Genomic DNA, 17557 nt, shown 5'->3' on the forward strand with positions numbered 1-17557 from the left:
CAAATTGATTTCATGCATTAGAAGTTTACCAGTCACATTATCTATGTGCTCTATGTGGTTCAATGTGGGGCACGACCCAAACCCTAGAAAAACTCAGGTGTCAAGCTGCTGAACGCGATCAACCATCCCACTACTCTCCGCGGTCGAAATTGGTAAACATCATCTGATTTGTGACCTGTAGTTCATGATATGTTTCAAAGCAAACTGATCCAACAAAAAATATTGAACATACTAAAATATGTTATCTACCATAATATCAAGTGAACAACGTCGGTGGTTAACAACTGTTGTATGTAAAACGTAAATTGTACCCTTGCAGTCCTAGATAGCTAGATAATTGGTATGATCTGTGAAATAGATGTCTGGACACCCAATGTTGTATTCTGAACATTACAATCTTTATCGAAAGAGGGATTACTCATTGTTTTTAAGTTCCTTTCGATATTACTATGAAGGATGTGGAACATCTAGTGCCATCTATAGTTGAATTTTGACACTTTGGATATCGAAAAACCGAAGTAAGTGTCTTCTTTGAAAGGCATATAGAAGTTGGAGTACTTAGCAGTTAAGAATACAATATATGGCTTTCATTGTATTCTGAATGCTGTGACTTTTGGCCTGTTTGGTTATGGGGGATGTTTCTAGGGCTTTCCCTTCAAGGTGGGTCATAAATATCTCGGTGATCAAGGGTGATAGTGGGGATCCCATGGTGAGGCAATGGGTTTATTGATAGATATTATCTCTCCAGATGAAGTATGTTGAGCTGGTATAGGAGTGTATCAGCCGGATGGTGCTGTCAGTTGTTGGTCTGGTATCTAGGGTAGATTTCATCGATGCGGGTTCAGATGACATGAGTGGCCTTATCCCGGGGTACATTAGTGAACAGGTCGACAGCGTCATAGCTGATTAAGGTGCCTGGTTGGGGAATGTCGTGGATCTTCTTGCAGAATTCAGACCAACCTACCACAAAGGACTTGGCAGTCTTCCCAAAAGGTGAGAGGGGGCGGGCAAGGTACTGGGCAGTATTGTAGTCGACAGTGTCTCTGCAGCAGACTAGGAGACGGGCTTGGACGCTTTTTGTGAATTGTTATGTTTGCCCGGGCATAAGATGGCTTGGGGTGAGGGCGGGGCCGATTTCATTGTTGTCCCAAAGTTAGTTGAAAAGGGTCATGCGTTCTCTCTGTAGGCTGTTGGTAGGGTCTCTCTTGAGCTGCTTGTAGGTGGATTAATCGATCACTGCCATTGAGATAAGGTCATTTAAAGTGTCTCTTTGTCAGCATTTTTTTCAGAGAAACTAGGTAAGTTTTGAATGAAAAGGAATAATTTCCAGGAATATTCACGTTTGAAAGTAGTGTTTCCATCCCTGTGCATGCGGACAGGGAGGTACTATCAAAAATGAACAAGTTATACTATCACAAACTACATCATATCACTGAGTATATCAAGTACAGTTGGTAATCATTAAAGTCTATCTTAGAATTCATGTATAATGAACAAGAACAATCTGCAAATATATCGAAGTATATTTTCTATATCTGACAGGGCTGGTGGGGTAGCCTAATAGTTTTAGCTTTTGCTCGTCACGCCTACATGGGTAGGATGTTTGAAGCCCATTTCTGGTGTCCCCTGCCGTACAGCCATACTCCCCCACTCTGTCATACTCTCTATCTATAAACCTTGAAACTTTGTTCAAGTTTTAGGAAGGTATTTATGAGTGAAATATAAAACATCCTTTTGTCATTGCACATTGTGATGCAGCTGAAGAGAAGGTAAGGCTCCACGACACTAAACATTGCATGCTCTTTGTTAAGACACAATGTAATGTTACCCACTCTTTATTATAATGTTCGCCTGTAAGATCTGTGGAATTCCGGGGTAGAATTTATCTCCAGAAACTTATGGGTGTCTTGCTTACTGGTTGTGGTTATCAGGAGGTTCAACAACTTGAAACGACGTTGGTGATTGTTCATAATATCAACCGCCGATTAAAGACTGCAATAAAACATATAAAATGTTCAGGAAGAACAGTTCACAAGCACTCTCAGCTAACAACATCCCTATTATCCTGAACGTACTTAAGGCATGTGTGTCTTAAATGTTACTCGGGACTACTTCTCTTTCCTCAGGTCATCTGTTATTTAAAAAAGGTTTTCTTTTGGAAACAGATAATCAAGTTCAACACATGTATGTTTCTCACTGCCATGTCGAGGTTGCCCTGCCAGGAACATTGTACACATAGCTCTGATAGGTATATTTTTGGTCCCGTGAAGATCCGAGGTAGAATAGGTCTTCAGCAACCCATGCTTGCCGTAAAAGGCGACTGGCTTGTCGTACGAGGCGACTAAGAGGATCGGGTGGTCAGGCTCGCTGACGTGGTTGATAAATGTCATCGTATATCAAATGAGTGTTTATGATGCTCATGATGTCAATCACTAAAATGTCTGGTCCAGATTCGATTATTTACAGACCGCCGTCCTATAGCTGGGATATTGCTAAATGCGGCGTTTAACCACTGACAAAGACAAAAGACAAACTGTATATTTTTTACGACTGGATCTATAGATAATATTAACACGTGTCGGCGTTTATACTTCAAACGAGTTCTCTGAATTTTAAAGTTTGTTTCTATCCTGACGAAGTATAGTATAGTACATACATGTACTTGTAGGTGGCATACATAATTGATACCGATGGATTGGTTTCATCTTCTTAAAACATCTCCTTTTTCTTCTTGAATCTTATTAGCTTCAGTTGAATATATACGTATATTTAGATGTGCACATGAATGTCCAACAACGTAGGTTATTTATTGAATGCTGTAACAGTTACATATCTTCCACATCGCCATGGCCTTTAGTCACATGAATAATGCTTCAAAAATTCAGTTAGGCAACATTAACGTCACTCTATACAGATGTGTATATCTCTATCATTATTGTCGGATAATGTTGCCTTTTACGGAATCTATTTCGGCGGATAATCGAGGTTAGTTATTCTCTGGCGTTGACGTTTTATATTTAAAGGGGTAATCCATGCGTACACGGAGAAGTAATTCGTATGACTACAGCTGCATGGATAAGCAGACTAATAAAAGCCACGCTACACGTATACGATGGTCTATCCCCAACACGGGAATGCTATTCAATATAGTGGATTCAGCATTTGCAACAATATGTCACGTGGTAAAACAATCACAGCTGCTAATAGCAGGTAAATAGCCTTATGTCGTTCACACTTCCATAGGCATGATCATGAGACATTATTATTGATAATGTTGTGCTATTTGTTGATTTAGGTTGTTATCAATGCAGTGTGGAAATGAATCAAAATCAAAATGGAAATGTCATCATCAATAAATCGCATCAAATAACACACCAAAACACGTTTAACTAAAGTGACTATTGCTCATTTGCGGAGTCTATACCTACTCTTAATTAAAAAGAATCGCAATTGACATCGCTACTTGCATTAACTCTAACTGATATATGCACTGGTCTATTGTCCTTATTGAGCAACACCAAGATCAACATTGTCCATTAATAGTCTGGAGGTAGTCCATGAGTAGGAATATTTCACATTGACAGCTGATGGAACAAGCCTTGCGTTTCTATGACTGATAGTGACTCCAGACTTATCCATGATTTCACAAATCAGCTGTCTCTTCTCTTCTCTTCGTCAAAATGACGTGAATTCTAACTATATCATACGAAATGCCTACTGGATAGGAATATGACACGGGATGAGTCGTCGATCATCTACAATCATATCACAAAAATATGACATGTGAAAAAGACTTCATGACCTTGGATCATCTTCGTAGCTCTATCTTTCCTCCTGAACACCACGTCAGCCAATTTGGTCCATTTTCAACAACAGAAATTACCTAACCACTTTGACGCCACCAGCAATCGGCTGCCTGGTTGTGTATAAGATTGAAATGAGCTCTGTAGGCATGTAAAGTATGATGTGCATGAAAATGTAAAGAGTGTATTATCGGATTTCGATCAGAACGTTTCAGCCACTCCTCGTATTACAAAAGTCAGTGTAGAAGGTACAGTTAGTGTATGACACGGAGAATCAAACGAATGATAAGCACGCGTGATGTATGTCGGTGATGCTTCCACTGTGGCCAAGCAGGATCATTACCATACGGACATGATACATTAATACTGATCATGTTATGCTGATTGATATTGATGTAAGTTGTTACCAATGCTTAATGTGGACGAAGTTTAAATATAACTTGAAATGTCATCTTCGATAAAACACATAAACTACACACTAAATCCTTGAATTTACTTTTGTTCTTTGGTGGAGTCTGCATACTCTTGCAAACAGGCACACGATGTCCGGTACTACTTTGACCACGAAGCTTGAAGGTCATTAACCACGGCTGGTATTAAACGTATGAAAATGAGTACTTAAATTATTTCATTGCCGTTGTTGATATGATGAAGTCGACCCCAAGGAAATGATGGATGTGAAAGGTACTATCCAAAGTGACAGATACAGTGAAGAATTAATACTGTAAAATATATCAAAATTTATTTTCTAATATGAACAAAAAGACAACCAAATCAAATGTCTGTTAAAATACAAGGAAGGATTAAAGTGAAAGTGAGTGAGCAGAATTGCAGCTAATCGCGCAGTGTCATCTTAATATAAGAGAATAGCAAATATTACACATGTCTCATTTTGGCACATCCCCAAAGCACAGTGCTAACAAACCAATAACCATGAATTGATCAGGTTGAAACTGGGGCTTGAACAAATGACAATGGATAGTTACACAGCGAATTGTGGTGCCTTTAGATGGCTTGGCTACCCTTGTACAGCTTTAAACATATGAATCTTACATATTAATTTCCGACATACAAAAAAGTTATGTAAATAAGAAAAGCTTTTAGTGCCACAAATCTATTGTCAAGTTCAAGGTAACAATTTACGTAGATGCCGCGTGAATCACAACACACAAAAAAATTCCCATTTTAGGAATTGGCTCATTTCATTTGCTCCGTAACAGAATGATCATAGTTGTCTTCCATTCCTGATGCAGTATCATACGGTGAACTAACAAGGTCATTGGTCACCCTAGGAAAATGGTCATAGTCGTCATCATCAGTGTTCCTATCGGTCCTAGTCAGTTGTGCCACTGCCTTAGTTGCAGAGGCAGCGGTGTCGTAGTCATTCTGGTGTGTCTGAGGGTTGGTTTTCTTGTGGAAAAGATTGTAACCATAATTGTCTTCTCCAATTGTTCCTCCTGTATGTGTAGATTGAGCCACCGAGGCTGTTGTGTCGTATTCACTGGTCTCTAGGGATTGTTTGTCCCCGATGTGATCATAATCGCATTCGGTGGTAGAGGATGTTGAAAACTGTTCTGTATTTTGCTTCCCAGCTGGTTCAATAATGAAATATGTGTCTGCATTTGTAGGAATCGCTATGCCACCAGCAGTAGTGTAATCATAATTACTGTTCTGTGTCTTCAGATCCTGGATTTCATTGTATTTGTTCTGTGGGATTTTACCGGCCAAACTGTATGTCATGTCAGGCTGTACATCCTGTGGAATCGATGTGGTCTCCTCCATTACTTCACGTTTAGCCTGTCTAAAATCAGTTTAGAGAAAACAGATAACTTAAACAGCAATGCATATGGTATTATGAAGAACACACTTCAATATATTTTTAATTTCTTCAACGAATACAAATTTTTGACTTTTCAGTTATAGTGAAAATGTTTGTTCGCGTTGTGTACATTATTGCAATATGCTTAGTAAGAGACTTTGCTGAGGGAGACACGTGCGTATGTTTGTGTCAGTGCAACGGAAACTAACACAGTATGTAAATGAAAATCCCTATAAGAGCTTTAAATAAATGAGTGAATGTGTTGCAGGACCTCTGATAACTGATGCACGTCTCTTATCTCGTGTCACATCATAAAAGTTAAGCTTGTTCCTTCTATATGTCATAGCTATTACCTTGAAGCGCAATGCACGTTTTACGTTGTTGTTGATAGCTACAATGAGCCTAATTAATATGTCACTGTAAAGATACATGAATTTGAATACAATTGAATACTTACCTCTTCCGTATAAGCCCCACTGATACCAATGTTACAACCAATACAACTAAGACTGTGGCCACAACCCCACCAATAATTGCACCTGTGTCATCTTCACTCTGATCTGAAATCAAGCAAAGTCTATTTTCGGTACATGTAACGTGAATATCAAATTTGGCGCTTATATATAACAATACACATTGTTCATAGGTACATTAACTTTTCCCATACAACTTTTCTGTTGCTAATGGGTTTATTCTTCAGTTTGCACATAAAATACGCCCTCGGAGGTCCGGATAAAATTGAACTCAACACCTACCGGGATCGGATGGTCAAGCTCTGTTTACTTGGTTGATACATGTTATCATATGCCAATTGGTTACACACACACACACACACACACACACACACACACACACACACACACACACACACACACACACACACACACACACACACACACACACACACACACACACACACACACACACACATCTATATCTATCTCTCTCTCTCTCTCTCTCTCTATATATATATATATATAAATTATATATATATATATATATATATATATATATGTGTGATTTCAACGTGGTTTGTTTTTGCTCTATTCCTTGCCTCGGTTACAAAATGTTCCCTAAATTGTTTGCAAACATGTGCAATACAACTGTAAAAAGGTAAGTTAAACATTAATGTTTTTTAAGTTAGTTTTTAATATTACTGCCAACACAATATACATGAATGCCATGCCTTAACTCGGTCGTCTAAACTCGTGTACGATTTTTTTTAATTTTTAGTATCTGCTTTCTAAATGTGTTCTTAAACGTCCAAGTTATGTCCCAAGAAAAGAATCCGGGTATTACTCAAAAGGTTCAAATAAAATTATTAATGATTTGTACTAATCCATAAATAGGTATCTTAATCGAATCCATAAATGTATGGCGCATTAACAATGCATCCTACCTGCTGTGCCAGTGTCGTTCTCCCTAGTCACTGTTGAAACTATATTATTGGTTGTTGTAATTGCACTGGATTCTGCAATACAAGACAGTGCACTAAAACAATACAAGTGGTACATACAAAAACATATTTGTATAATATTTTAGTTATATTTTGGCGTGTAAGCTTAATGTTGGAGGAAATCCTATGGAAATAAAAGCTTTTATTTGGGTGAGTTCTAGTGAGCGTTATCTTGTTAAATTCAAGTTATTCTGCTTGACGGACATACATTGTTATATTGTCATTCACAATATGATGCGAAAGGCTCACACTGGTGAGATATACGGAAGGTATCGGTATTTGTAACATAACTCTTCAATTACATAGCTATATGGGCAGCTTTGCTTTATCTGTATATAATTATGTTTCTTACAAGGATATGATGTATTGGCTGTGACGTGCAAATAAATATGTTTTACAAGCCTATGAATAACAGCTGATGACCTTCCTGACATTAGAATATTCATGGTCAATCATGGTCAGGACTGCTTTTGAGTGCGAAATTTGTCATCACAAGAGAGTGGACAGAAACTGTTGTGCATCCAATAAAAGCTTTACTGGCATTACACATGGCCGCTATTGTGTAAGTTTGCACAATTGTTATACTTTCTGGTATTGCGAACTATAATGAACTACCCAATGGCCGCTACTAATGGTCTCTTTTCAAAAACTTACATTACCTGTTGATACATGACTTCTGTCTTTTGTGGAGGAAACATGATCGACTTCTGTTCCCGTACTTGTACCTGTATGATCAGAGTCACGTTTTTTTATATTCAGATACACATGTTGAACGTGACAATAGAACATTACAGAAGTGACCATGCAACAAGTGTATACAAAAGAAATATAGTGTAAATGCGGATACATTTTGTGGTTGCCTACCTGTGCTTGTCACTGTATCAGTTTCACACTCCATATTGAAAGGGACTGATGCTGCAATATGGTACACATAATATAATACAGTTATGTTATCTTACTGCTTATCAATTCAATAAAATAAACTACTGCTGATGACATTGTGTTGTGTGACTACACAATCAAAAGCATGCGAACAATCAGCAAATGATCAATTGAAAAACTTTTGATTAATTTGCGTGAGGGCCTGCGATTTCATACTCTACAATTGAACACACTGTAATAATTCTATAAATGCAATATCTCAGTTTGCCTCAAATATCACCTGTACTGACATTACTCATGATCAACATCGTGGGTCTCCTTTCTAAACATAAGCATATGTGATTTCACTACTCATTCTCACCATTGATCAGAAGCCAAACTAGTGTTGATGGCGGCCTTATAATATCTGAGAAGTGTAGAGATACCGGGAGTTCCGCTGTTACGTTGAGTCTCTCAAACGGTATGAACGGAGTGGAACAATTATTTGTTGTGATGACATCCCCAGGTAGGACAGACAACTTTGATAAGCATTGCCCTGAAGTTCCTCGTCCTGACCGCGCGTCAAGAGTATACACTGATATGCTTGTAGCGGTGACATTTGACTTGAAAGTGCACACATAAGTGTTGGTTTGTGGTGTTGAACTTGGTATCCTTTTATCTCCATGGATGAGTGAGACTTGAGACAAGCCTACTGCAACACCTCCACTGATGTTCAATAAATCAATTTCTGAAACATTCATAAATTCAATCAATAGTCATTCTAAGATAGACCTTTGTGTCTTGAAGGTACCATGTCCTAACCCTCGTTGTTGTCAAGATAGGAGAAGATTAGTTTAGAACAAATCATGATTGTCGGATCGTACTTTCCACCTTTTTAATATAGTATTGCTTCAGGCGCACAGTATGTCTCATACCCACAACATATTCTATGTGTAGAACACCCCAATTAGATAACATTTGTGACGTTATTCTATTGTTCGGACACTACTAAAGTGACTTGTAACAGGAGGACCACTCGCAGTTCAGGCAGAAATTCGATCGGGTAGAAAGCCTGCAGATTCCCATTTTAGTGAAAGCTGGGAGATGTGGCAATTAATGCTGGGCCAAAATTAGGGCATCTGCACTTGAAAATAGATAACTACAAACATACGATGACATTAAAACATTTTATTAACGATAAAATATTTTGGGTCATTTACTACACACAGACTGAATAAATTGTGCAATTTGTCTTTCTGAGACACCCCACTGTGAACCTCATTGGAAAGGCAACTCGGTCGACTAGAAATTCTTTAGTACGCCTGTAATTGAGTACAGCCATGTATCTATGACCAGTCACTTCACATATTAGCTGCTTGCCTACCCACTGCCTGAGGAAGACAGCTAGCAGCAAACGCACGCACTGGTTAGTGCGGTATCCAGTCAAACTGTTTTACACATTCTAACTTAGTCGCAAGCTTATGTTGCCCCGAACGTTGTTCACAAATCATTCTCCCTAGGTTTATCTAACGGTCGGAAATGAAACGCAGCTGTTTGAGTTGATGATGGACACAGCAGGAAACAGTTCCACAACACATCTGTAAGGGTTGTCAAAACTTTCGTAGGCAACACTATCTGCTATGCTTGCTTACTCCACTGTTAGTTCAAGATGCTTGTTCATTGTACATTAGATACCTTCCATCTCCGAGTTAACCGATCTGAAACTGGTCCCCTGCGTAAGTTCCAATGTTCCTGTCAACCAGGCAATGCAAAGTTAATACCAACACTATATACCATCGCATCCAGCAGCTGCTCATGATTATCGTTTCCCAAACAATATTTCGACCACAGAACGTCTTCTACCCCTGATGTAGCAATCTGAGCTTGTTTCTTCTTTTTGTGGGTATTGCTACTCACCTTCATCATATTATCCAAGGCATTCCTTAGTTGGGCTGAATAGGACCAGAGTAACCTGAGTTTCGATAGACCACATAGTAGCAAGAGGACCCGTAAAGGGTAAAGAGGTAAAGACATGATTTTGTCAAGAGTTTTGGGCGGATGTCGGAGAGGACAACTTATCCTGGTCAGCCGTGGGAATGCAATAGCCTGCGGAGCTTAGCCAAGTAGTGTTTAACATAGGGGAAACCTAAATAGCAAACTAACTATTACACCAATATGGAAGATGTTCGTACCAAAATGCAGCACTGAACATAAGCTAGCCAACGGTATCACTACAGAATAACACCCAGATATGTACAATTATAGGTATATAGGTGACACAAATGACCATAAATACATACTAGAATGAAATATCTATACCTATAGGACAATCGCGATACAGCGTGAAAATCATAGTAACAAAAACATTTTCAACACGGCAATAAGGCACATGTAGGAAACATATGTGAGATAACACATATCAAGAAATACATGACAAAAATGTGCCATTAAGGAGCAAGAGAACAAAATATACAGGTCACCAATTCGCTTACAGAAAGGGTTAAAACACTGGACAACGATGACCGGCAGACTTAGCTGAATTGTAACGGAAGTAGGACAAGTGAAGGAGAAGAGAGCGGTGCGGTCACTGGACGTGACTTAAATATGGTGTTCGACCCGGGGACAGTATCGAGGTACATCTAAATGCAGATGAAGAATGGCTACTGGGTATCTAGAGGCTAATCCAAATCATCAACCGTTTTCACCTCACAAACAAAACGGGAAATAGAGTGGATCGGAACATCTTCCAATTTCGTCAAAATATGACTTAAGTTCCTGTCCTCAGCTAATCTGTTCCTGTAGGTCTTCCACCACTTAAAACTCTTCACCGCCCACCTAATTTTACCGGTGGAGGTTTCAGCGACTCTGAAATGACAAAAAAACACATGTAGCCTCAACAAGTCACAAATTATGCTTGTATATGTTTACTTAGAAACTGAGAAGTGTGACCTGAGTCTACTTTTATTAATTGAAGTAAGTGATCGCAATGCTAATTCGATAGAAGAACTTTGTTTACATGAATTTGCCGTTGCTTAATAAAGACCCAACAGTGTCAAGACCTATAAGTATCGAACACAATATCAGTGGAATCTATTAAAGGGTGACATAAGGTCTTCGAGCAGGGAACTTCTCCATCTTCATATATCTCTTTAACACAGAATATCTCTTCAACACTGAGCAATGACATATGCAAATATCTGAACGAATGACGACCAGGCGAGTGCCGATGCAGAACACGTCTGGTTTACATTTTTCGTGAGGCTTACCAGTTACTCATGTTAACCGGTAATGGCACCAGATTTTCAAGAGACAGAAAATTAACATATATGTTTATTCGATTTAATTTCCTCACCACTAAGATATGCTTCATATTGCTGTTTTGTCTTAAAAAGTTGTCTGAAAGAGTGTTATTAATACATGCTTTGGCAAGAAATAAATCTAGGGCAGATAAATATCTTGTTTGGATACAAAATCACGACAATCAACAGAAAAGGATGTGCTTACATTTTAAACATTACTTAATTTTATAATATGAAATGTCGATTTTGTTCCAAGATTTGTTATAACCTTACTTTTTAAATTATCCGACAATTTGCTAATGGGGATATCAAACAGATGTACTATACCATATTTGTTCACATTTATTCCAGCTGTTAGTGTCGAAACATTACATATTTCTATGCTTAATACTGAACGTAGAATGCTCAAAATGGAGACGTTTGAGTGTTTCACCCTCAAACATATGACGTCACCCAATAATCAGCGTCTGCTTAAATACTTACTCACCAAAATACATACCTTGCCTGTCCCACAGGAGGACATCTCTTCATCCGTTTTATGAACACTATACCAGGCCGACGCAGTAGCAGACAAGGTGTTTCTCAGTCTTCTCAGCAGCTTCGCACGTGGCCATCAGTTCGTCATTAATATCGGACAACTCGAAGTTGTTCATATTTTTTGCCATCTTACACGTTGTGGCTTCATTTGCACGTATGTAGGAAAATAAATTAACCAATTAATAAAATTGGTAATTCCAAAGGTAGACTCAACGTTAGACTATCGTAAGAATACTGTCACTGTCGTGGTTTAGGGCAGAGGTCCGACTCTGGGTAATGAAAATATCGCCTTTGTCAGAGGACTTATTTACAGCCAAAAGCTGAATTTGGAGCCCACTGAATATATACAGTTAACGGGTGCAGGCGATATCAGAGGAAGGGTAAGGAGCACAACTGGTTGTTCGAGTAAAATCTCGAAGTTAATTTTCAAACTGATCCAACAAAATATCAGAAACCATATCTTTGTGTAAACACTTTTCACGTCAATTGTATCACCTTATTATAGTAGTCTTTCCCAAGGAAGAACGAGTTGTTGCTTAAGTGAACGTGTTGTATATTTAGTACAAGTAATGCAGTCACAGATACTGGCTTGTGGTGAGCCGCTTAATGAGATGCTGCTTGTATCTGATTTTAGTTATTTTAATATGGGACGTGTTGTGATAAATTGAAAGTAAATGAACACCAGATATTCCTTCAAAACTATCTCAAATGCACGAAAATCCATTGACCTAAATATCAGTTAAAAATAAGTTAAGCAAAGGAATATTTAAGCAACATTGATTTCTTAAAAATATTGTTCCTGAATTCATGAATGCCCTTCATTATTAAGGAATCGAGCATTATGCGGATATTCTATATGTCTAATAGTTTCAGCAACTGCTTGTTCTTATCGACTTTAAAAAACTGGTTGCATGAGTATAATGTCACGAATTAATTGACTGTTTTGAATGTGATAACATCTCTGTATGTTTATTCTTTTGTTGATTCTTTTCGAAGTAGAAACGTAAAAGGGACGGTGAGCAAGTAATCCAAACTAAATGCATCATGCCAATTGCAACGTTTTCAGTGGGTAGCCTTGCTCTGAATTATCGCACTGTTTGCCATTAAGCTGGCACAAGAAATGCTTAAACATCTTAGAAAGGCATGTTTATGCCTCGTATGTCTTAATACAAACATACTATAATATAAGTAATCAGTTAACTAATAACACATCTTTGCACACACCCCTAAACATAGGTCAAGCCATTCTCACAAAAGAGGTGCCATTCTGTAGTAGACATGGGAGACAAGCTGGAGACCTCGCAATCTTTCTGCACACCGCTTAACTGTCAATAACTGACTTGTAATTCGCATATTTGTTGACATGCCACCATGATATACCCGACGTTGTGTTTGACAGCAGCTATATTGTCCTCCGTCCTGTCCTGTCACACGAGGGCACAGAAGGGAGTGGATAATTCAGTATTCAGTGGAGGTGCAACAGTGAATAGGTGGTTGCATATATGTTCAAACTAGACAATTTCGATGCATGAGGGAAAAGCAGAACACCAACAGCCTTTCTTATGTGTTATTTATCACAACCAATCAGTTATTTTGAAATCAACCCACTCTTACTGTCAATACACTGATATTTCACAACAGAAAATGGAAGAGATGTACTACGCCGGAGAGTTCGATACACACACCGAGCCTGTGGAAAACAGTTGTGGAGTAGCTCAACCAACAACATATATTTTTCTAATCAAAGCATTAGTTACAGAGATCAATTATTATTATATTACCAAAAATCACTTACTTTCAATGCACTGATATTTCACAACAGAGAATGTTAGAGCTGCACCACGCCGGGGAGCAACATACACACACTGATTCTCTGTTGAACAGTAGTTGTAGAGGGAGACCAGCTCGGTGTTGTTGAACCTGTGATATCCTTGTTCTGTCACATTGTCCAGGTTCACTGTGCTGCAACTAGAGATACCAGCATCACAATCTGTATTGTTAGTGTAGTAGGCATCATAGATTGCGATCTTCTGGCTGCTGCTGCAGTTGATGCCATGTCGTACGCATTGCTCGCCAGATCCATAGCATGCTTTACTGGTGTGTGTTGTGGCTACATAAAAGACAGGTCACAAAATGCTTGTATGAATATTTTCCAGGCCTTGAAATATGTTTGAGTGTCTATCAGTTTAGTCTATCATAGTAATCCATTACACAACGTTATCGGATATATACTAACATATTGTTTAGACATTTAATAAATGTGGTAGTAACGTTAGAGAAATTGTAAAATATATATATTACAACGCAAATTTTGTTGTCGTGTTCTGCAGTTCAATTGCGAAATATTTTGAGAATAATTAGCGAATAATCCTTGCATATGCGCGGATTTTTTTCGAAAACTATTATATTGTTTTATGGCACTAATTTGGAGAACTATGGGACTATCACGCCGTCAACGCGTGGCAATACTCTCCATTTATTTACAATATGTACATGTACATGGACTGCTACTCTGTTAATGGATAGAGGATACAATGTACATGTAATGTTTGATAAAATACATGTAAACGCCAGTTTCTAAAATATTCCTGCCATAATAATGCTGTCATTAAATATTTTTTCTGGACATGCATATTTGATTTATGGTCAAGTTGCATTGTGTCTCTTCTCTGGTACAAATCTACCCCATGTCAGAATGATGAAATCTGATTGGCCCACGTGATCTCGATAACATACTTTGTATCCCGCCTAAGGGTGATAAATCTCCCCAGGGGAGAATAAATCCCTTATACCCCGCCACGAGTAGTTGGGGTTTTATGCGTCCCAAGTTACATTTTATTTTTCGCGCCTCCGACTCGTTGTATAAAACCAAAGGCGGGACGCATAAAACGCAATGTACCCCTCGTGATCTTGGTGCAACTTATTATGTATACATGTATTAACTGGGATTATACTTATGTAGTGGTTTGATTCATACCACTTTGACACTGGTTTTATCACAGTTGATGTGTGTTCCTGTACATACTTGGTTAAAAAACACATACACTTACATTGATGGAGGGACGTGCTGATTGACGTGACCACACAGATAAGGATGATAACAATATAAAGTGCATTATATGTATTCCTACAAAACTGTAATCTGTACTTTGGTGCATCTACATGTATACGCATCCTGTCGATTTACTGCTGGACTATTTAATAACGTGGTGAATATCTATTTCATGACTCAGAAACAATAAACAACATGACAAACAATTTCTCCAGTACATTTAGAATGATCAGTTTAAAGTGACAAAAACAGTACAATGTGCCTATATAATGTGCTCAACACCCAAGCGAAAATAACTCTATAGTTATTACGGTTAAATGTGTAAATATGGTATATGATAATTAAATAACCAGGTTTGATGTTTTATGTCGTTCAGTATTTACGTAAAGTGTATAGAAGGAACACATGTGGTTATGACACTAGTGACAAATATAAACTTTCGCATTCGCCCCAATTAAATTCCTTGTTGCCCCGCGGAGTGTTGGCGCAGCTACACAATTTTACAAACAAGCTATCTTGCTTGGGCAATATACCGCACAATAAGCTAGATCACACATCATGAGCACTCCCCTCATTCACATTAGAGAGAGATGGGGGAAGAGAAAGAGAGATGATGGAGCAAGCCAACATTGACATGCACGTAGGTGTAATACAGACCGACACAGAGCAAGATGACCTTATAACTTCTCAGCAGGCCAAACAACATTGGAGAATCACTAAAACGCAAATCTACAGACATCGGAAGATTAACACACCCGCTTTTTTATGAGCGATAGTATCACACTTTAAATAATGGTCGTTTCTGTGAATTTAATGAAGGCATATATGTTACATTGAACATCATCATGTTCTTTTTGTCTTAGTCATATTACATCTTTTAAAACCAACACACAATTTAGACTTAATGCAAGGTCATCCAATTCGTCATACCCGAATTTTGTTTTTCACACAGACAATACCGTCCATCTGGATAATTAGTATAGGGTTTATCAGGGCATTGTGAGATTGGGCTGATCCGTCTGGTTTTACAGATTGTTGTCCTGTCCTTATTCTCACTCAGCGCAATGTAGTTTCCGGCAATTCCACAAGCCGACATTTAGTACACAATAAAGTGAGACCTTATTCTTAACATTAGCTCTTTTCCAGTTCCCTGTACACGTTTTGAATTTGTAACATTAAATAAACCTTTCCCATACTCGCAAATGGCTTAGCTGTGATACAAATGCATAAACTGCACGTTAAAAATCAATATATCCTTACGTTTACTGTCTGTTTGTATACAAGGAACAACATTATTTCACTATACTTCATTTACTATATCTCACCAAATATTTTCCATCTCCATATAAATGTATCATGTCTTACCTGTACAAACTGGCTGAAGAATGTAGCAGAAAATGGTGATACATTGCCAAACTATCACAGACGTCTCCATTATGTTCACACCTCAACTCGCCATGAGGAGCTCATCTGTAAATGAACAAATGGGAGAGGGTTGCATTGTTACAAATAACTTACTTCCTGGTTTAACACCGTCTATATATGTAGGTCATGCAATACAGGTAAAACACGATTTGAATGCAGCCAGCACTCTATCATCAGGGAGATAGTCTGCCGACAGTCTGCTCAATGAGAATAGTCTTACCTGACAACCCCACCCGTGATTTGTCAAGATGTGAGATTAAATCACATAAAACTACGAAATGCCCTGAAATTCACGTAAAGTTAAACAGGCCACTGTGTGTATACTTGTAACCACGATATGGCAGTAAATGATATGTATCACAGTGACGTAAAAGAAAATGAGCCGCCGTGTAAAGTGTCTCGAGCCTATGTTATCGCAGCTACAATACAAACTTCCTAATGTAACTGATAGTTCGTATCTCGACATCGAACACGCAAGTGACCAACCTGCATCTATGAGTGAGGTTATAAATATAGATACATCATAACATTGTGCTTCGACTTCACGTTAACGAACGCAGTGAAGTGTATTGTGTAATCATCCGCCGTTGTTTCCTTTTCAATGTCGTTACATTTACCTTACACCTCGAACCAAGCGTTCATGTATATTATAAAAACAATATGTTGATAAGCGTTACAGTCGGAGTAGATGGGAAAAGATTTGAAGTTGAAAAGTTCAAGGCTTGTTAATATATATTTATTTTCCTGTCGCACACTGTCTAGTATTCTACAATTCAACATGACTATCAGTGTAGTATTCATTATATATCACCAACGAGCTTTAAATGTAACGGGTGGTGTCAAGATGCATTTGACAATCCTTAATCCTGTATATTGAATTTAATCAGGCTATTTCATTACGACAGTGATTTGTACATGTAACCTACGAGTAACCCCTCATCACGATGCGTTGTTCTCTCAAGCAAATATTGTCTTAAACGTGACTTATATTACCTGTTCTTATCAAGCACAACAGTTTGCCGGTCACACATCCACTAACTCTCTGCAGCCAACTTTGTTTAACTTCGCCCGATTTGTGACCTCTGTGTTGTGCACAGGATTATGTTCCACCACACGGACGTACAAACTGTTAGTTATTATTAATCTAAAACACATGCAATCGAAGGCCTTACCTGAATCAACTGCGTTGCGGTTGTCAACAAGGAAGTAAATCTGGCGCGTTCGCTTAGGTCAGCTTGAACGCATATACTTTGGGTAACATTGCCACCTGACATTTCATTCCGTTCGACTGCACACAACAGGACT

At 38.4% G+C, this 17557-nt stretch overlaps 1 protein-coding gene across 9 annotated transcripts; it reads right to left on the reverse strand.

Moving 5' to 3' along the window:
* Window positions 1-4528: 4528 nt before the first annotated feature.
* On the reverse strand, window positions 4529-17557 carry LOC124139987. 9 transcript variants are annotated; one of them, XM_048384453.1, is made up of 9 exons: window positions 17425-17557; window positions 16193-16297; window positions 13571-13885; window positions 8322-8687; window positions 7943-7993; window positions 7738-7803; window positions 7022-7093; window positions 6080-6182; window positions 4529-5604 (listed from the first exon to the last, which is right to left on the reverse strand). In XM_048384453.1, exons 2-9 carry the CDS (start codon window positions 16260-16262, stop codon window positions 5001-5003), a joined length of 1647 nt encoding a protein of 548 aa, XP_048240410.1. In that variant the 5' UTR covers window positions 16263-16297; window positions 17425-17557; the 3' UTR covers window positions 4529-5000. The 9 variants fall into 9 exon arrangements, with proteins under 9 accessions (XP_048240410.1, XP_048240411.1, XP_048240416.1 ...); XM_048384454.1 differs by having other exon boundaries at window positions 17246-17557; XM_048384459.1 differs by having other exon boundaries at window positions 13571-13743; window positions 17425-17552.

This window comes from Haliotis rufescens, unplaced genomic scaffold (assembly GCF_023055435.1).
Source record: "Haliotis rufescens isolate VD_foot unplaced genomic scaffold, xgHalRufe1.0.p SCAF_5, whole genome shotgun sequence".
In the NCBI taxonomy this organism is placed as follows: Eukaryota; Metazoa; Mollusca; class Gastropoda; order Lepetellida; family Haliotidae; genus Haliotis; species Haliotis rufescens.

Coding starts and splice junctions, on each gene's coding strand:
- LOC124139987 (XM_048384453.1), bottom strand. CDS start 16,262: ATGGAGACGTCTGTGATAGTTTGGCAATGTATCACCATTTTCTGCTAC. Junction 13,886..16,192: donor TCTTCAGCCAGTTTGTACAG/GTAAGACATGAT, acceptor TCTTTTATGTAG/CCACAACACACACCAGTAAA. Junction 7,994..8,321: donor AGTTTGGCTTCTGATCAATG/GTGAGAATGAGT, acceptor ACCATATTGCAG/CATCAGTCCCTTTCAATATG.